Source organism: Mustela putorius, unplaced genomic scaffold, assembly GCF_011764305.1.
Source record: "Mustela putorius furo isolate JIRA1106 unplaced genomic scaffold, ASM1176430v1.1 tig00000430_pilon_pilon_pilon, whole genome shotgun sequence".
NCBI classification, from domain to species: Eukaryota; Metazoa; Chordata; class Mammalia; order Carnivora; family Mustelidae; genus Mustela; species Mustela putorius.
Genome location: NW_025421377.1, coordinates 2161342 through 2182944, shown reverse-complemented (window position 1 = coordinate 2182944; position 21603 = coordinate 2161342). Strand labels below are relative to the sequence as shown.

General features: G+C 37.4%; 1 protein-coding gene across 2 annotated transcripts in view; it reads left to right on the top strand.

The window, feature by feature from the left end:
• GABRA2 (gamma-aminobutyric acid type A receptor subunit alpha2) overlaps nucleotides 1–21603 on the top strand; it is a 122067-nt gene that overhangs the window by 75895 nt on the left and 24569 nt on the right. For both annotated transcript variants that reach the window (XM_013062707.2, XM_004764910.3), the window contains exons 7-8: nucleotides 2283–2426; nucleotides 3468–3620. In XM_013062707.2, the coding sequence (XP_012918161.1) occupies nucleotides 2283–2426; nucleotides 3468–3620 (297 nt within the window). The remainder of the gene's footprint in view (nucleotides 1–2282; nucleotides 2427–3467; nucleotides 3621–21603) is intronic.

Here is a 21603-nt window from a genome sequence, read left to right as displayed (position 1 = left end):
AACTAATCAAATGCTATAATTCCTTTTTAAAGGACATGGGCAGGATCACTTACCTTCTTTAGCATATCCTTGGGCTCCTCCACAGATTCCATCTTCCGTAAAAGTAAATGACGTAATTCAAATATGAAGAGTTTATTGATTAATCTAACAAAAACAAACAGAACTTTTTCTGGGTGACAGGCCCTGTGCCAGGTGCAAGCGCTGTAGTTATGAACAAGATAGAGTCCTTGCCCCTCGGTGTCTCACTAGTTTCTTAAAAAGGTCACTGCCTTGGTAGGGTTTCATTTTCTCTTATTTATATTTAAAAATAAACATCAAAATTCAAGAGTGGAATCATTATACTTTAAAAAAGTTCATAATTTATTGATATTCACAACTACTAATGCTTATTCATAGAAAAAAACCCACTTGATAATGTGCAAATGGGGTGCTAGTTACTCACATTACTACTGTCCCTTATTTAATCATAGCAGCAGAATCGCCAATGATTAACTAATCGAAATGAATACAAATTTAGATCCCAGAGTAACTAGAATTCATTCATATGCAAACTATAGGACTATATTTGCTATATATATATGCACATTTATAAAGATACACACACATCTACATATTTTTAGAGTTCTATTTCAAAAAAATTGTTTCACAGAATGTAATTATGGATATAGGTGAATATGTGTACAATGAAAACAGTATTTCACTGATAGGAGCATTTAGTAGTAACATGCAGAAACCAGACAACATTGTAGTATGTCATTAAGACACACAGCCAATAAGACACAAACTCATGAACATTCCCTTTATTGTGACTGATGCTTAAGTGTGAGTTGGTCTGTGATCTGTCAACATCAGACAAATGTAAGTAGCAGGTCCACCCCAGAACAAAGTTATCAAACCGGAAGACTTATATATGGCCTGTAAATGAACTTTTCCCAGAGTCCTAGAGATCTAGTGGGCAGAGATATTGCTGGAAGCAGCTAGTCCTTAAACTGAGAATGTAACTGTGATACTGAGTTTTTTTTTTTTTTTAAGATTTTATTTATTTATTTGTCAGAGAGATAGCGCGAGCGAAAGCGAGCACAGGCAGACAGAGTGGAAGGCAGAGTCAGAGGGAGAAGCAGGCTCCCTGCGGAGCAAGGAGCCCGATGTGGGACTCGATCCCAGGATGCTGGGATCATGACCTGAGCCGAAGGCAGCTGCTTAACCAACTGAGCCACCCAGGCGTCCTAGATACTGAGTTTTGCTCAAGAACCAGGAGTAGCTAATACTTCTAAACATTCTCATGAGCAAAAGTACAAAGAAGTTCTTCAAAAAGACAATACTATAGTAAGAATTGGCTGTTAATTCCACTGTGGAGGGACTTCCGGCATGGAGAGGTCAGCTGCTCCCCTCCGGGACATCCAGGCTTAAAGGAAATGCCAGAGCCAGAGAGCAGCTAAGACAATTCTAGTGCTAGAATTATCTAACTTCCACTAAGTTCTGTATCTTCGGCCAGATAAATCAGAAGGTTATACTTGGTCTGTAAGTGTTTTATCTCTAGCCAATCCATAATGGAGGTGCTATGAAAGTATAGTCCAATGAGGTCTGTGTGCATTAATTTTAAAATGAACATTTTTAAGGAGTATTTGATGAAACTATAGCATTCTGGTTTATTTTTACATGTTCTGCAACAATTAGTTCTCATTCTTTTAATAGAATGCATTGTATCATGATAGCTAAGTCATGTAATTCTTAATTAGGTGGAGGTTTTGAAGAAAAACCTATGAAACGAACTACGAAAATTGTACTTAAAATAAAGATTGCATTTCATCAGTATTCTCATATGATAATAAGTTCCTTTTATGCCCAGAGAGTAATATCAATTTGAATTATAAATGTTATTTCATGAGTGATTGCTATTTCCAAATAAACCATTTAAGTGGGCTTTAGGCATTTACAACCTGTGTACTATAATGTCTTTATATATTACTTTGAAACTATGGTGGACGTTTTAACCATCTCAGGACCCAGTGATTTTTGCAGGCTCTGAAGAGAAATTTGCTGTTCACTTCTCAGTGGTTGCACTGAAAATATTCTTTGGTCATGATTTTCTCTCTTGATCTACTTCATACTCTTCATGTTAAAAATTGTAAATTTCAGAGATATATTTACTATACAAAATAGTATCTGTAAAATCAGTTTTTATAATAAATAGTGATTATATGCAACATATAACCCTTGACATTGTACTTTATTGATGATTTATACTAAAGTGCTTAATTTTTTTTTCTGATTTCTTACAGATGCCTACACAACCTCAGAGGTCACTTATATTTGGACTTATAATGCATCTGATTCAGTACAAGTTGCTCCTGATGGCTCCAGGTTAAATCAGTATGATCTGCTGGGCCAATCAATTGGAAAAGAAACAATTAAATCCAGTACAGGTTAGTAAAATGATTCTTAAACTAGTTTCTAAGAAAATCGATGGGTTCAATTCACTAAAATACGTTAGTTTGCTTAGAAAGTTTTGTTCTTGGGGTCCAGGAACTAGCAGCATATATTGTAGGAGCTTTTTAGATATTTACTGTCTCTGACCTGACTCCTTACTCAATTAAGATCTGTATTTTAAGAAGATCCAAGGAGATTCTAAGGAGGTTTACATAAAGTTTGAGAAACACTGGGTTAAAATATACTGTCAATTCAAAAAAAGTGTTACTTTGCAGACAAGCCAATTTTATCATCAAATAGTGTCATGGTTTTCCTAATTTTCTAATTCTTTTCCTCCTATTCAGAATAGTTTGTGACTATTCAACTCTTGAATTTTGGATCATTACTACTGGTGGGTGCGGGAAAGCTGATGACCTTCCTAAGGATCCCACTCCTCTAAGAAAGCTGCCATGTTGAACTAATGATTTTATCTCTGGCAAATCTAACCCCCGGGAAGCAGAAAGGAAAGGTTCTCGGGATTGGATAGAAATGACAACAGTGGATTAGAGTCGATGTACACAATTGAGAGATTCAGAATAGTGACAGGGTCAAAAGTGGAAAATTTGGACCGAAGCCTGGGGTTAGAGATGTGGCCAGAGACTGACCCTTTAAAAAACCAGAGAATTCGAACAATCAAAGCAGAGGCTTGAAGTTGGTACCAGTGTGGATGAGAGATATGAGTAAGATAATTCATGGTCAGAGAGCATTTGCGAATCCTGTATCTTTTTGTTCAGTAGGCATGACCGGGAGAGAAAAACAAATGTCATGCCTTGGACATGTCATGCAAGTTTCTTGGTAATATTAAAATTCTCTTAAATATTCTTGCTGTGCTAAAGAGGCATTTAGTGGTTTATACTTCTCATGTCGTATATGTGATAAATTCTTTTTTTTTTTTTTTTTTAAACCGGGGATTGTTCTTTCTCAAATCCGTTCCATTTCCAAAATGTTCAAACTATTGACTATTACCGTTCCTTAAGCTTCTTAAATTTTTCTTCTAGGTGAATATACCGTAATGACAGCTCATTTCCACTTGAAAAGAAAAATTGGGTATTTTGTGATTCAGACATATCTGCCTTGCATCATGACTGTCATTCTCTCCCAAGTGTCATTCTGGCTTAACAGAGAATCTGTGCCTGCAAGAACTGTGTTCGGTGAGTGAACAGCTACACACTCTTGTGGAGCACATTGTATTTTGTAGCATACTTTCAAACGCTTTCTCTCTCTTGAGACTCACACCAACAAATCTGTGGTGTGGGGGGCAGGGCATGTTGGTTCCATGTTATAGACGAGGAAGCTGAGGCTGACAGAGGCAAAATACAGAGTTCGTGCCACACTATTAAGAAAAGGTATAAACACTACTCAGATCTTTTGGAAATACATTTGGGTCTTCTTTCTGTTTTGCTTCTTTTCTCATTTTGCTTTCCATCATTTGTTTTCATGCCAGTTTAAGGGGAATGTTCTTAGAGGCTTTGACTTGGCGTATAACAGTACCATATTTCTCGGCTTTCCATGTTTATTTTTGCTCTGACTTGTTTTTAGATGGACAAAGAGGATCTTCGTGTTTCAGGTTAGAGAGAGAAAGGGAAGAAGAAAAAGAGAAAGAGACTCCTCATTCACTACCACTAGTGTGTTTAATAACAGTTAATTCTCTTGATTTAAACCATGCAAGGGGTGGGAGTTGGCTTCTCCTTCTGTCCCTCTCCGCTGCTCCTGCTCCTGCTCTCTCTCACGCTCTCACTGGTGCGTGTTCTCTCTCTCTCTCTCAAATAAATAAATAAAATCTTAAAAGAAAAAAAAAATGTAGGGGAATGACTGCTTTTTGGATGAAGGAACTAGGCTGAGCACATTTTGTGCAAAGTAGATTGTCTTTTTTGTGTTTGGTACCTTCATTCATTTAGGAAACTTTTATGGAAAATCCAGTGTATTGGATATTGCACCAAGCCCTAGAGCTCAAATACATGTAAAATACAGTTTCTACATCCAGCTAGTTCAGTATAGTGAAGGGCAACAAGATAGGCAGAAAAGATAATGGCAACACAGATTAATGGGTTATAAAACAGGTACATACAAGTTGCAAGATAACAAGAGAGCTGATTAAGGAGCTTCATCAACATTTGAGCTAAGTCTCTTTCTTTTTAGTTAAATTTTTGTTCAATTTTAATTCCAATATATTCAACATGCAGCATTATATTAGTTTCAGTGTACAATATAGTGACTTAACCATTCTATACATCAATTACTCAGTGCTCAGTATAAGTATGCTCTTAATCCTCTTCACCTATTTCACCCATTCCCCCACCCAACTCCCCTCTAAAATGCTGTATTTTCAGTGAGTACCCTCTGTTAAAGTTATTGGGCTAAGGCTTTAAAGATGAGTGGGAGTTTCTCAGACAGATGAGATGGGGCAAAAATCCTAGCCTAAAAGGATCAAATACGCATAACATCAAGGGATGAAAGCACATAGTGTGTTCAGTGACAGCTATTTCAGTGTCTGTGTAGACACAATAGATAGAATTATAGTTTAAAACCTAAAGAGAACAGCTTTGTATGCTATGCTAATACAGTGTACCTTTATCTTATGGGCTAGAGCAACCCATTTTAGTATTCAGAAAGCATAAATATGTAAAACTTTTCGAACAATGCCTGCCATTTAATACATGCTATATAACATTAGCTATTCTCATTATCAAGGCACAAAAATGAGTTTGATTTTCAACACCATCAATGAATAACTCAACAGCAAATTAAGAAAATGATTCTATTTACAATGGCATCCAAAAGAATAAAATACCTAGGATAAATCTAACCAATTATGTATAAGACTTGTCCATGGAACACTACTAGACTTTGCTGAGATAAATTAAAGATTACCTAATTAAATACCTAATTAAAAACCTAACCAAATGGGAAAGATATCCCATGTTCATGGATTAGAAAACAGTACTCTTAAAATGAGAACAATCCCTGAAGTGATCTATAGATTCAATTCGATATCTGTCAAAAAAAAAAAAGTTTCTTTTTTTGCAGAAATGGAAAAAGCCAATCCTCAAATTCATATAGAATTACAAGAGGCTCCAAATAGTCAAAATAATATTGATAAAGAAAAATAAAGTTGGTTACTTCACACTTCCCAGTTTCATAACTTAGTACAAAGAAAGTTACATTAATCAAACAGTGTAGTAGTGTCATAAGGATAGACGTAAAGATCAATAGGATAAAATCAGGATAGAAACAAACTCAAGGGATGTCTGGGTGGCTCAGTCAGTTAAACATCTGCCTTTGGCTCAGGTCATGATCCCAGGGTCTTGGGATCGAGTCCCACATTGGTCTCCCTGCTCAGCTGGGGGTCTGCTTCTCCCTCTGCCTGCTGCTCCCCCTTCTTGTGCTCGCTATCTCCCTCTGTCTCACAAATTACCAAAAAAGAAAAAGAGAAAGAAACACAATCAAGTATTCATGGTGAATTGATTTTCAATGAGTGCATTAAGACTATTCTGTGGGATTTTCAGCAAGGATACCAGAAGCTCAATGACCCTCCCATGCAAAGGGATGAAGTTGGACATATACAGCACTGGACACAAATGGATACATAACCTCAATATAAAATCTAAAACTTGAAAGTTGTGAGAGGAAAACGTATCAGAAATCTTTACCATCTTAGCTCTAGCAATGGATTCTTAGATTTGACACCAAAAGCATGGGTAACAATGAAAAAATAAATTGGATTTCATTAAAATTGAAAACTTCTGTGCCTCAAGGAACATTCTCAAAAGTGTGAAGACATTATATATAGGAGAAAATATTCATAAATCATATATTTGATAAGGATTTAATATCTTGACTAAATAAAGAATTCTTAAAATTCAAAAACAAAAAGAAACAAAACAAAAGCTAGATTTAAAAATATGGGCAAAGAACTTGAATAGACTTTAATTTTTTTTTAATTTAATTTTTTATTTTTTATAAACATATATTTTTATCCCCAGGGGTACAGGTCTGTGAATCACCAGGTTTACACACTTCACAGCACTCACCAAAGCACATACCCTCCCCAATGTCCATAATCCAACCCCCTTCTCCCAAACCCCTCCCCCCAGCAACCCTCAGTTTATTTTGTGGGATTAAGAGTCACTTATGGTTTGTCTCCCTCCCAATCCCATCTTGTTTCATTTATTCTTCTCGTACCCACTTAGACTTTAATATTTTTTTATGAACAAAGTATACAAATGGCAAACAAGTACATAAAATGATATGAAACAATATTGGACATTAAAGAAACACAAATACCACAATAAAATACTTCTCACACACAATGGGATGGCAATAATAAAATAATAATAATTAAACAAAAGACAAGAAATAAATGTTGGTGAGGATGCAGAGAAATAGAAACCCTTATATATTGCTAGAGGGAATGTAAAATGATGCAACCTCTGTGGACAGCAGTATGGCCATTCCTTGAAAAGTTAAACAGAATTTCCATACAACCCGCCAATTCCACCTTAAGGTATATATCCAAGATTAGTGAAAACATATGTTCACAAGGAAACTGGTGCACAAATGTTTGTAACAGCGTTATTCCTTATAGTAGAAACAACCTAGATTTCCTCCAATGGATGAGTGGATAACTAAAATGTGCTTTACACATTCAATAGGATATTATTCACCCATAAAAGTGATTAAGTACTAATAGCATGCCACAATGTGGACAATGTGGATGAACTTCAGAAGCATTGTGTTAAGTGAAAGTGGTGGACATAAAAGGTCATATATTGTATGGTTCCTTTCATAAGAATTATTCAGAACAGGTATATCATAGGGACAGACAACAGTTTAGTGGTTGCTAGTAGATGGAGGCAGGGGAAATTGGGAGTTACTATTTAGTAAGAATAGGATGTTCTTTTAGGGTGATGAAAAATTTCGAAACTAGAGAGAGATGGTGGTTGGCAGAGCTTCATGAATGCATAAATGCCACTGAATTGTACACTTTAAAATGGTTAATTGTATATTTATGAATTTCACCTCAGTGAAATAATTCTAAAAAGTCATGAGTTGGGGGAAAAAAAAAAAGCAAGGAATGAGTGCATCAAAGCTTTCCCAGGATTTAGACTCAGAAGTATCTTTTCAGATATCCACTCAAAAATTGCAAATTTTTAAATCAAAAACAGCACCAAAAAAATGATGTGGCCAGAAATAAGAGGAAATTTCCATTCAGATGGTTTAAAGAATAAAATTGCGTGATTTTCAGAGCACAAATAATACAGAAGAAAAGTTTTAAGTTAAGATGAAATTACATAATTGATGTTATATATTTACATATAAATTTAGATCATTCTGGAATATTGACTCAACAAGTCAGATGAAATAAAATAATGAAGTATTTGTTTAACAAAGGTGGTGAAGAAAATTTAAACTATTGAGACAAATAAAGACAGATATTTCACAGCATAAGTTAAAAGAGGCCAATAGTAAATATTGGCCTCTCCTCAAATACAGAGGAGAGAGGATTAAATGAATAAATATTTAACTTTGAATGAATAAAATGTGTTAGTATCAGGGCTGTTAAATTGGACAATAACAAATATAAAACAAATGAAGGATTGGTTAGAAAAGTAACATATATAAAATTAAAAATCCAGGCTATATTTGAATGTATAAATTTCATATGAATTATTTACAATACAGGTGTAGGGATCCAAAAGTCAGATTTTCATATTGATTGAAACCAGTAGGTAAGAGCATTATTAGTATTATACTGTATAAGTTTTTCAGCATAAAGTTTGTAAGAAATAAAATTCCGTTTGAGTGTATGTGTGTGTATGTCTGTGCAAGTAAAAGATTAACAAAAATCTTACGTCTTGCCTGGAATGGTCCTTGAAAGCTGCCTGGCCATCATACTCCACACCCTCATCTCCTCTTTCGGTTTCCTGTCTGTTTTTGATTTGAACATTGTCTGACTGATAACACAGCAGTTACCTAAGCCAAATTTCTACCCTCTTCAAATTTCTCTCTCTGAATTCATAGTCAGGTTTACAATCTAGTGAGCGATCATTAAATCATCTGCCCTCCTCATGCTTGTAAGACTTTCTGCAGTGGATAACCCACCCGGGTAAAACATGACTACAGTTAAGAAATTAATATGCTCCAAGAGACAGATGTCAAATGTTTCAACCTTTGAGATCTGGTTTCACACGGTGAACAGAATAAGAAAGCAGAGCAAACAAGACAATAGGCATGGGAGTTGAAATTCTAATGCACATTTGTTATATCAGAAGACTTTGTTCCATTATATAGGGTTTTACTATTCAGTTTTTTTGTATTTTGTGTTTATTTTGTGGCTGGGGAACCAGCTTGATTTTTTTTTTTCCCCCAAAGATCTTTTTTCAAAGGGATTGCCTATGTATCTTATGATAGAAGCCTCCTTTGACTTTCTCTGGGTCTTCATGCCCCATTCAAAATACTTACTGAGCATCTATTTATCAACACTGTTGTAGAGAGATGTCTGGGTAAGTCATCAGCTTGTCTTCCTGATGAGGTAACTGCCCTCTGTTATTAGTAGTATAAGAAAGCACTTGGGAAACTTTTACTCTTATACTTCAGGTTTTTGTGCTTTCAAAGCTCCTGTAAGCAGATGGGGTGCATTTTCAATATACCAGCTTCATTTTGTGTTTGTATAAACATAGACGTTCCCTCATTTTGTGAAATTGTGGCCCTGGTTCTTTTAGCTGATTAACACCCTACAGCACTTCATATAAATGAGAAATAATCATAACGAATTTGATGATTATTATCTCCATATTTGAATCCAAATCATTTTTCAAATTTATGGATAAGTTTATGAATATATGACTAAGTTTATATATGAACATGTGAATGTATGAATAAGCTTATATATAAGAAGTATGTGTTGATATTTTCATTTAATATATTCAGCATGGAATAGAGAATTTTAGCTGTTAAAAACGAAAATCAGAGGTACCTGTGTGGCTCAGTCAGTTAAGCTTCTGCCTTTGGTCATGATCTTGGGGTCCTGGGATGGAGCCCTGCGTCAGGCTTCCTTCCTGCCACTGGGGAGCCCACTTCTCCCTCTCCCTCTGCCCCCCCACCTGCTGTGTTCTCTTCCACTCTCTCTCAAATGAATAAAGAAAATCCTTTTAATAAAATAAAATCAAATAATAAATAGCTGTTAGGGTTTAGGTTTGTCAGGTAAAAGAGTACAGGGAGTTCTTATGTTTTTTATTTCATGCATCATTCATGGCATATTCAAGGGCCTTAGCTACTTATCTTGTGTGAATTTTGGAATAAGTAAAACTCCAAAAGGGATATGTTTGGATTGCTCATTTTTCTTCTTAGTTCTATATATTTCCACTATTCAGTTTGACTGTTTATATCAGGGAACCCCAAATAGAGTGGCTTGAATATATGAAGGTTTTTTCTACGTAAAATAAATCTGCAAGTAGGTGGTCCAGGACTAGTGTGGCAACACTGTGGGTATCAGCGACTCAGTCTCTTTCTGCCTTTCTCCTTTGATATCCTTAGCATGGAGTTTTGCTTCATAGGCCATAAAGGCTGTTGGTGCTCCAGCGATCACATTCATATCCAGGAAATAGAAAGGACTAAGCAAAAAGGACAAAAGACGTCTTTCAGCTCTCTGTTTGCCATTAATAAGCTTTCCCAGAAGTCCCTCTCAGTAATTTCTATTTATATATATTTAGCCCAACTTGGTCTCCTAACGGAGACTCTGAGAAATTGCCATCTGAAATAAATTCAGTATTCTAATATTACAGACTGATTAGATATTGGATTGGTAGTTCGTGGGTTCTGCTACCATAAGAAAAAAACAGTTGTTTGCTATAAAGGCCATAAAATTTAAAGCACACATTTTGGAACCACAGGATCTTGGTTCAAAATCTGGCTCTGCCATTAATAAATTGGGTCACTTTTGGCACTTTTTTTTTGTTTAACCTCTTTGTACCTCTATAAAATAGGAATTATGATATCTCCCTCACGAGGCTATTTATGGAATACAGACACACACACACACACACACACACACACACACACACGGAACACTTTGAGTAATTATGGCACATAGTTAAGTACTATGTAATTATTTGCTATTATTTTACTGCTTGTCACCTACTACTTAATTCTTTCCTTCTTGTCAAGATATACATTAAGGCTGGTCAGATCTTGTTTTAGTTTGAGTAGCAGTAATCACTTCCCAAGGTGGCATATTTCAAGAATCTTGAACTCTATAAACCCCTGGGTAAGACAGATCTGGGCAGGAATCCAGCGTCTTTGACATATTAGTGTTTGGTTTGTTTGAAGGGAATTTAGGAATCTTTCATATTCCTTTATTGAAGTGTAATACACCAGTGTATGTTCATTTTAGTCAAGGCTCCTTTAATTATAGTGAAACAAACCCCAAGTCAAGCTGGCTTATGCCTACTTGTTAACTTCATTCTCAATTAACCATGACCTTGTATAGGTGTAGACAAGAAACACATCTTAGATGTGCATCCCATCTCAAAGCCCCATAATTGAGTCTTATTGGTTAGACAGGTTCACATTCTCATCCCTGATGCAATTTTTATGGCTACGCACACAATTATTAGCAAGGCCACTCCTTGGGCCAGTGGGTATTGTCAGATCCACTGCACAAATGGTGAAGGAGTAGTTCCAAAAGGAAAGCTTCTGTCAGAAGTAATTCCTCACACATTCTCACTCTGCTCTTTGTATCTCATTTATATCTCACTTAGCTCTATGATGATGATCTTGATTTCTACTTCATTGAGAAAACCGAAGCAACTAGAAAGAACCTCCCCAGAATCCCATAGCCTCATCTATTCAAGCGTCTACGTGCACAGACGCTGCTTGACTACATCTCTCTATGATGCTGACCCTTCCACCTGTGCACTGGGAGATATCCCATCTCAGCTGCTTTAAGGACATCATTCCAGCAATCCTCTTCATTCTCTCTAACGTCAGCAATGTCTGCGATCCATAATCATCCTAACAGAAGTACAGAGTTATGCTGTTATTTATCCAATCCTCAAATCAGATTCCCACGACTCTACTAAACCACTTGCTTCTAGCTTCTTTGGTTGCTCTCCTTTTTAGGAGTTTTACTTGCAAGAGTTATGTTTATTTACTGTCCTCAATTTTTCTTCTCCTCCGATCTCTCAAACCCACTCAAATCAAGCTTTTGTCTCCAAAATGACACCTGTCGAGGTCCCCATCATTGCTAATCCAGTGGCCAATTCTCAGATTAGTTTACTTGATCTAATAGTAGGCTTTGACAGGGTAGTTTCCTCCCGCTAAATGAGAGGACATTTCTTGGAAAGAATTTCTTTATTTGGTTTCTAAGGTAGTCACATACTCTTGATGTATCTGTTCCTAGTCTCCTTTGCAGGTCCATACTCTTCCTCAGACCACTTAAATATCAGAGGGCTCTACGCTCAATATTCAGCCACTCTTTCCTCTGTATTTTCTACTTGGTGACCCCATTATGGCATAGTATAATTTTCATGTGATTATTACCAAATTTATAGCTCCTGTCCAGACCCCTTCCCCTTCGACATCTCCATCCAGTGGTATTCCTTACATCCCCACTTGGATTTCCGATATACAGCTCAAACTCACTATGCACACATTTGAACTTTCAGTCCTCTCCTCAAAACTTATGACCTTGCTTATACACGATCATTTCTCTCCTTGATCACTGGATGTCTTATTCTGTGTGGGATGCCATAACATAATACCACAGACTTGGAGGCTTAAACAACAGAAATTTATTTTCTCACACTTCTAAAGGCTAAAGATCCATGATCAAGGCCCACCAGGGTTGGTTTCTGGTGAGAGCTTTCTTCCTGGCTTATCAATGGCTACATTCTCATTATGTCCTCACTCGGCCTTCTTTGGTGTGTGCACATGGGGTTGAGGGAGGGGAGAGAAGAAGAGGGAGAAAGCCCTCTGCTGTGTCTTATTATGAGAACACTAATCCTACTCAATCCTACTGAATCAGGACCCCATCTTTACAACCTCAGTTAATTTTAATTACTTCCTTAGAGACTCCATCTCCAAATATAGCCACACTAAACACTAAGGCTTCAATATATGAATTATGAATTTTGGAGGGATGTAAACATTCAATCCATAATGATGTAATCGATTTTTTACTGTTTCTTGCTACCACTCCTGTAGGACTTTGTTTCCAATGTAGTAGTCATTGGGATACTTTCAAAATGGAGGACAGATCATGTCGTACCTATTCTCTAAGCCCATTGGCTCACCAGTATCCTCAGAGTAAAAATGAAAGGCCCTTCAGAGGTCAGTAAGTCCTAATGCAGTGTGAACTCCCTCCACTTCCAACCTCTAGTTCTGCTACCCTTCCTGTCTCTTACTCTTCCTGTAACATCCACACTGGCCTCTTCCTTATGGACATGGCAGTCATTCACTTATGAGCTTTGTCCCTTCTCTCTGCCTGGACCTCTTTTTTTCTCCAGATACCTGTGTGGCTCATTCCTTCCATTTCCTCAGAGAATTTCTAAACTCTCATTTTTTTTTTTTTCAAAGCAGACTATCTAACAGTCTAACTTAAAATTGTTAACTGCTTCCCAATCCTGTTTCTGTTCTCCAGCCTACTCTAATTTTGTCTTCATTGCACATACCATCTTTGAATATGTTATAGAAAAATATTTTTACATAATTTGTCTCCCCCTCTGGAATTTAAATTCCAGAAGTGCAGTTATTTCAGCCTCTCTTTAAAGTGATAGAAAATAAGGAAGTTAAACTGAGACAATAAGTAATTGCAAAATATTTTAAATAGATAAATGATAGATAAATAGGTAGATAAGCATATACGCTTGTGTGTTCAAAAGAGGTAAATTTCATATAAACTAGAAGGTAGTTCCTTAATTGTTTAAATTTGGAAGTTAGAGGACTATTTGCAAAAGAAGGTTGAGTGACTAGTCGGAAAAAAATAAATAAATGAAAATTATCCATTACAATTGGTTAGCCAACTGTGTTTAGAAGGAACACAGTACAGAGAGCTGCAATCATTCTGATATTAATTATAAGATCGGGGGTTCCCAAAACTACCCTCGGGTTTAATCATTCACTGTAACTTAGAGAATATACTGAAAGGCTTTACACTCACAGTTGCGGTTTATTATGGTGAATAGATACAGACTAAATTCAACCAGGGGAAGAAGCACATAGAGTTCGGGCCAAGTTCAGAGGCAGCACTTCCATTGTCCTGTTCACACAGAGTGATGGGACAACATTACTTTCCTGGCACAGATGTGTGAAGATAGGCACAGAGCATTGCTCACCAGGCAGGGTTACCAGCACCTTGGTGTCCAGTCTTTGCTGGGGCTCTGTCACAGGAGGCCTGATTGACTGGTCTTGTGGCTGACCTCACTTTCCAGCTGCTTAGGAGGATAAATTGATGTGGCCTGCTTAAAAAAAAAAATAACAACAAACACAAACAAACAAAAAAAGCAAAACATTCTAAATCCAACTGTTACAAGCTGGCTGGCCCACAGCCCCCAGGCAAACTAAGTCACTCCTCTCAGGTGTATATCCTTCCAAGGCCTAGAGAGTGCCTCCCAGAAGCTGAGGGCAAAGGCCAGACCTCTCTCAGGGTAAGGGTAATTTTTTTTAATTAAACATACAATATACATTATGAAATCAAATTTTAGACATCTAATTATTAAATTATCATTTTGAGTTATCAGTACTTCTGATAACTTCGTGCCTTTATCAATATTGTCTCTCACTTTCTCCCTCCCTTCCCACATGTTTACCTTCCCTTTATTCTGTTTCCTTTATCATTGTCTCAACATTTAGTCCTACTGTGCCGTATTTCTTCCCCCTTGCCAGCCTGTCTGGCAAGTCATTCAGTATTAGAAACGTCTTGTTTACAATGGAATCGGTGGTGAAAAACGAGCTTCTTCATTTAGTTCTAGAAAGCCATACACAGAATGGGCTTTGTGCACCGGGTCTATGAAACACAGCTACAGACCGAAGGGGTCGTAAAATCAGTACATAAGACAAACATTCCACTAAAACTTTGAGAGACCAGTCATCTGTCTGGCAGAAAATTCCCTAATAATAAGCGAGCTGCCGATTAATAAAGAGAATCGTGCTCTGAAGTAGACTAGATCTGAATATAGACCTTTTTTTTCCCCCCTTAATAATAAAGCAATTAACACTATTGAGTGCTTATTACGTGTTTGGAAAATACTGCTTCAGGAGCAAAGAGAGCTTCTGTCAGGTCCTGTCTCCACTTCTAGATTAAGCAAGTGTGAAGCCTTTCTAAACAGGATTTTCTCCACTGTAAATGCATGTAAAACGTGTGCCAGCTGCCACATCTACCACGTGTGCTGTGAGGACCCATGACACAGCATGTGCACGAGGCGAATGAGGTCTTGAGTAAACATAGACTTCCACTGCACTGTGTACTTTGTATATTCTACAAATAGCAGGTCTGAGAACCAAAGATACTGTAAGATATTCTCTCAATCCAAGTGGTGTATGTGTGTGTTTCTCTCTTGAATTTAAATTCCTTTAGCCAGAGTTTATGATCTCCAGTTCCACCAAGTTTCAACTACTTCCCATATGTGTATACAAAACACTTTCTTTTATTACTTTGTCTGAACCAGCTGCTGAATACCGTCGGGTCACATAGGATAAAAGAGGATAGATTTTGTATATAGAATATCTCTTTTATTGTCTTCATATTATAGTATATATAATGGTGGACACATTTATATGTATAAATGTGTATATGTATGTGTAATATGTATACTTCATAGTATATATAATGGTGGACACATTTGTATGTATAGATGCTAATAGTTTTCATTGTCTGAAAAAATCAGAAAATTTGGTAAAACAGGGGCCCGTATTCTTGTGGGACAACACACGAGTGGAAATGAGTAGTGGCAGCCACTGTGGACATTCAGTCTCTCGTCTACCACAGCCCCTGCCCCTCCCTGGTGCCTTCCTTACCTCTGTATTTTCCCCGCCTACTCCCTGTGGACGCTGGAATTTGCAGCCTGTGATCAAGGCATGAAGAGATAAGAAAGAGCATTCCACAAGGGCTGGACAAAACATCAAAAGCAAAAGCAAGAGAAACTTGAACTCAGAGAAACAGAGAGAGTAGGATCCTGGCTGCCAGGGGCTGGCGGGTGAGGGGAATCGGAAGCAGCTGGTGAAAGGGCACACACTTTCAGTTATAAGATGAATAAGGAAGGAAGAGCTCATGTGTGTCACGGCAACTGTGGTTGGTACTACTGTATTGTATTGGAAATCTGCCGAATGACCAGAATTCAACTGTTTTCACCCCAAAAGTGGGAAAAAGGTAAAGATGTGAGGTGATGGGTGTATTAATTAACTCTCTGGCAGGAATTCTTCCGCCATGTATATCAATTTGTTACATGGTATACCTTAGATATGTTACAAGTTTATTTGTCAATGTATACCTCAGTAAAGCTGAAAAAAAACAAAAAAACCACCATAAAATAGATAAATAAATAAATAAGAGACAGGAAATCAGAAAGTCTCTTGGGCCAGTCTTGGAAGGAGAGAGACATAGATGGTTTTACCTGGAAAGTAGCGAGAAGGTGACATCGGGAGTAGAACACCTGGGTGGTAACAGGACATGAAAGCAAGGAACAGAAAGCGGGTGCGGGGCACACACAGTCTCCGCAAAACATATTCCAGATCCCTGCCTTCCCCGAGGCTTGGGCTGCAGAGTGCTAACGGGAGGCACACCTGGCATCCCAGTATTGACTTTGGCACAAGGCAGCACATGCTAATCAGCAAGCTGCCAGCTCACCGGCCGCCCTCCTTCCCGCTGTCAGGGACACATCCCAGTCAGCCACTGCCAATTAGGAAAGTGACGGAGGCAAAATACATTAATAAACCATGGCAAGGAAAATTAGAAAGCCTTGCCAGTTCTACTCTAGAGGCAGATTTAGAAGTTGTTTCGGGAATAGAGGTGGCCTGGTTAAGCTTGATTGATGAAAATGAATTACTAGTGAGGGCAGGGAAAAAGAATTAAAAGTATATGGTAGTGTTTTGTCTGGTTTGTTTTTTTTTAAATTTTTAGATTTTGCCCAGGATGTGCAAGTATCACTTCAGTACAGTCATAACCATTCAAGTCACGAGGACAGGTTATCCAGTCCTGTTTTCTGCACTGAAATCTCATAATAATGAGGAAAAAAAAATTATATAATAGCATTTACTGAGCACTGTCTGTTGGTCATATGCTTTCGGGCACTTCAGATTTACTCATTATTTAATTCTGAAAATAAAACAAAACAAAACTCCAGTTAGGAAAGTTAATTATGCCCTGTTTTCAGACAAGAACATTGGAACCCGAAGGTATAAGCAACTATTTCATTACCAGACAGCAGGTCAGTAACAAAGAAAGAATTTGACCTTGCAGCATTCTGACTCCAATGGGTGTCCTACTACTGCACTGTTGTGTTGTCAGACAATCTCCCTCTTCTTTTCCATCTTCTTTTAGCGCCTGAAGTCAGAACTATGCTGGATGATTGCTTCTCACAAGGGTAATTTCTGTTTGAGAGTCAGGCTTACTAAACATAGATCAGAACTGGAGGTGAACCTTCAGATTTTAATGTGCTAGTTCACTGTTAGAATCAGCAGCTGCTTATTGAGGTATTCCTTGAGCTTATTGAGGCAAGATTCCTTGCCCTATTCCTTGCCCTGAAGTTGATGAAATCCGATTATGGTACAGCAACTAATACATTAAATGACTTTCCAAAGTTCAGTCCTTCCAGGTGTAATATTCTGAATATTTAAGCAAAATTAACCTGGTTAATCCAGGTCTTTAAAAAGTAGAGCTTCTTAAAATAGCATCACCTTAGTCATTAGAAACTCTTGCTTAATCTTAAGTGAAGAATTTGATTATTTCTTTTGACTGAAGTCTATAAAACTATTTCTCTTCAATTTACTTTGTTTTAGAACTCACCTATGAAAGTTTGATAACCTGATAGCATGTATGAGAGAGAATCCACGTGTTTCAAGAGGAGGGTTTCATTTTTTGTTGTTTTGTTTTAATTTTCTTGTAAATATAATTTTTTCTTCCCTTAAGCATTGAAATAACAAAATGGAAAATAATGGCTTTTCTACTCTGATTATTTTACTTTTCATACTGGTTTGGGTCATTAAATATTTAGTTTCACTATAGCAAAATTTTGAGTGCATATTTATCCTTAGGTTTTAAACTATCAAAAAAATTAAAGCTGTTATTTATTTTCAAATATCCTAAAGTTTCAAGGAAATGATTTCCATTTGGGTGACTTTTTTTGTGATAAAATATTTTTATTAATGCATTATTCATCACAATAACATACTATCTTCCCTGTTAAATCACCTCAGGGAGCTATAAGAAATCACCAGGACTATTAACATTTGAACAGCCACCCAGCACTTTATGGCAATGCAATTACAAGACAGAAATAGTAAAAGGATTTGATAACAATGGAAACTTTATACAGGATAGTGTTTTATGTAGTCTTCTATTCTTTTATTGTCTTATTGTCATCATACTGAATATATTATTTTCTTTTAAATTCATGAAATCAGAATATTACTGTTTTAGTTCAAGCTGCTTCAACATAGTACATAGACTGGGTGGCTTGTAGACAATAGAAATTTATTTCACACAGTTTTGGAGGCTGGAAGTCTGAGATCAGGATGCCAGCATGGTGGGGTTTTGGTGAGGGCCCTCTTCTCCATTGTAGATTGCCAGCCTCTCACTGTGTCCTCACGTGGCTAAAAGAGAGTTAGCTCTTTGGCCTCTTATTTATTTATTTACTTATTTATTTAATTATTTACTTATTTGACAGACAGAGATCACAAGTAGGCAGAGAGGCAGGCAGAGCCAGAGAAGGGGGAAGCAGGTTCTACGCTGAGCGGAAAGCTGATCCAGGGCTTGATCCCTTGAGCCTGGGATCATGACCCGAGCAGAAGGGAGAGGCTTTAACCCGCTGAGCCACCCAGGTGCTCTTGGCCTCTTCTTATAAGGGCATTCATCCCATTCAAAAGGACTCCATCTGTATGACCAAATCATCTCCTAAAGCTCTACCTTCATCACACTGGGGACCAGATTTCAACACAAGAATTTGAGGGGAACACCAACATGCAGCTTGTAATAACTACCGCGACATTTGGCAGTGACACCAGACTGGAATTTCTTGGTAATGGAGTAGAATTACGGGGATCCTAGAGGGATGCTCCTGGCAGATTGTTTTCAGCTATTGTTAGATCCGGCCTTACATTAATCCAGAACTTCCATCTCACTCCTGACATTATTTGAGTTTGGATGTGAACCATGCTAGACTTCTTAGAATTCACTTCTCAAATAGAATAGATGCATGATTGATGGATAGTTCTTACAAGAGATTGGTCTTAAGTCATAATGACATTACCGCATTGATTTGATAGCAAAAATCTATCAAAGGAGCTCAAACATATCCTTTTAGAAATCTAGAAGCAGCATAGTTCAGTCATGAAGATGATGAGTTTAACAAGACCAGAAATATGAAGATCCACACTGAGAAGACTCGGGCTTTTTTGGAACAGTGGAAGGATGGAGGGAACCCAGTTCCTAAAGCTTTCCTTTCTCTTCTCGTGTAAGCCACATGGGGCTATTTCTCAAGGTAGGAAATGAATAACTAAAATAGCCCAAGGCTTTCTAGGCATCCATTTAAGCAGTGTAATCCGTGTGTCTTTTGATTTTACTTAAACCACCACTAGATGGGACTCTTGCGTCCTTGGTTTGGATTCTTAGCTTCTTTATCCACACTTTGGGGGCCTAATAAACTCCGCAATAACAGGGAAGCTATGCTTGTTATTGAACAGATGCTAAATGGGACATTTGCATATATCATTTAACATTCTAGCTTATAAAGTATGTATTATAATTCCCATTTTAGAGATAAAGTCACTGAGGCTGGAATAAATAAAGAGAGGGAAGGGAGCCTGTAGTATTTGTTGAGCAATTCTATGTGCTGGGCATATATACTTGTACCATCCCCCCAACATCTATAAAAACTATCATTTCCATTTGGCAGATGGGGAAGGTACCAAAGCTTAGCAAAGTCACCTAACTGTTGAGGCAGAAGCAGAATCCAGACCTTTGCCTGACTATAGTGCACATTTTTCTGTGTATAGCCACTTCTCAATACTTTAATGCATGATATAACTTTAATGTTTCTTAAGATCATAAGGGCTTCAGCAGTAGAATGCAGGGGTTGGATTCATGATACTGAAAAGTACATGATATAGACATAAAATTGACTGTTTATAGATCAGGCAGTATAGTCTAGTAGTATGGGCTTTTGAGACAGACTGCTAGGTCTGTATCCCACTTCTCCTACTTGATAACAGTATGATCTTCAGTAAGGTGCTCAACTCCCTTGACCTCAGTTTTCTCAACTGCAAATGAGGATGACAATAATACCTATAGTAGGCACTTCTCAGTGCCTACATTTTATTATCCGATTTATGGTAATATAAGAACATAAGACTTATGTGCAAAAGATTTATGCTATCTTTAAATCACATTTATATTATAATTTTCTGATTAAACCTCGGTTTTATTTTAAAGCTTACTAGATTCTGAACTTGTGTCTTTCCTATAGAACTATAAATATGGTCCACCATTGTTACTGTTCAATTTTTAAAATTAGTTTTTTTCAATCAGTGAATCAACAGATAATGAGTATGCACTATTGCCAGAATCTGAGTTCGGCGGCAGCATTTTATTTATTTTTGATTTTTTAAAGATTTTATTTATTTATTTAACAGAGAGAGAGAGAGAGAGAGAGAGCGGGTGAGTGTACAAGCAGGGGGAGAGGCAGAGGGAGAGGGACAAGCAGACTCCCTACCGAATAGGGAGCCTCATGCAGGGCTCAATCCCAGAACCCCAGGATCACAACCTGAACCAAAGCAGACATTTAACTGACTGAGCCACCCAGGTGCCCCTCAGCAGCAGCATTTGAAAGGACACAATGAGCCACATGCCCACAAGCCACTCAGAGTGTGGAGGAGTGACACAGGTGTGTAAATAAGTAGGTGAAGTAAAAGGTTATGGATGCCAAGAGAGAAATGTATTAGAATAAGGAAAGAGCAAAAAGAAGAAACAATTATATCTGAGGAAGGAGCCTTCAGAGAAGCCCACAGGGAAGAAGAATCATGTCAAGTCTTGCAAATTAGCATTATGGAAAAGGACATATTCTAAGCAGAAGGCACATAATTATCAAAAGCAACATGAAGCATATGGAGAACAACCAGTTATTAACCAGTATATCTTAAGTGTGGGATTCATTTATTTATAACGATGTTAGAATGAAACCAGTTCATGTACTGCTTTACATTCCATGCTAAAGCCAAGGAAGCTGCTTGAAAGGTATTTTAGCAAAGGAATAAAATTGACATACTTGATCTTAGGTTAAAGGATTATGAGGCATATTGGGTAAATAGATTTAGATGGTATGAACGATACAGGGTGATTGTTAAGAGATTATTGGCATCATCTGGGTGAGAAATAATAAAGGAATAAAAATAGGATAATAAATATTGGTGGAGGAGAGAGTTAATAGATTTGAGAGACATTAAGGAAGGAAAATATGCAGGGCACAGTGAATCTGAAGAGGCAAGAAATGTAGTCATTGCAGAACACGCCTAGATTTCTAATTGAGTGGCTAAATAAATGTAATGTTATTCCCTAAGTAACAGAGAATTATAGAAGACACGATAGGTTTTGGTTCAGTTGTGAATGTTTAAAATTTGAGGTTTCTGCGGGACTTATCTCTGTCGGATTACAAAAAAAAAAAGTCTTCTCTGGTCTCCCTGTCCTTAGTCTTACCCTCTCATTCCATGCTACACAGTGCAACAAAAGTGATCTTTCTAAACTCAGTTTAGGATATAACCCTCTCCTACATGAAATCTTTCTGTGACTCTGTATTGTACTCACTGCTGAAACTGTTAACAGGATTGTAAGGTCTTTGTGAGACTTCCCAAGCCTCACCCACTGCGAGCCCTCCTTTTGCTATATTGATTGATGTACATGAGACCTAGAAACATGTTTTTTCTTCA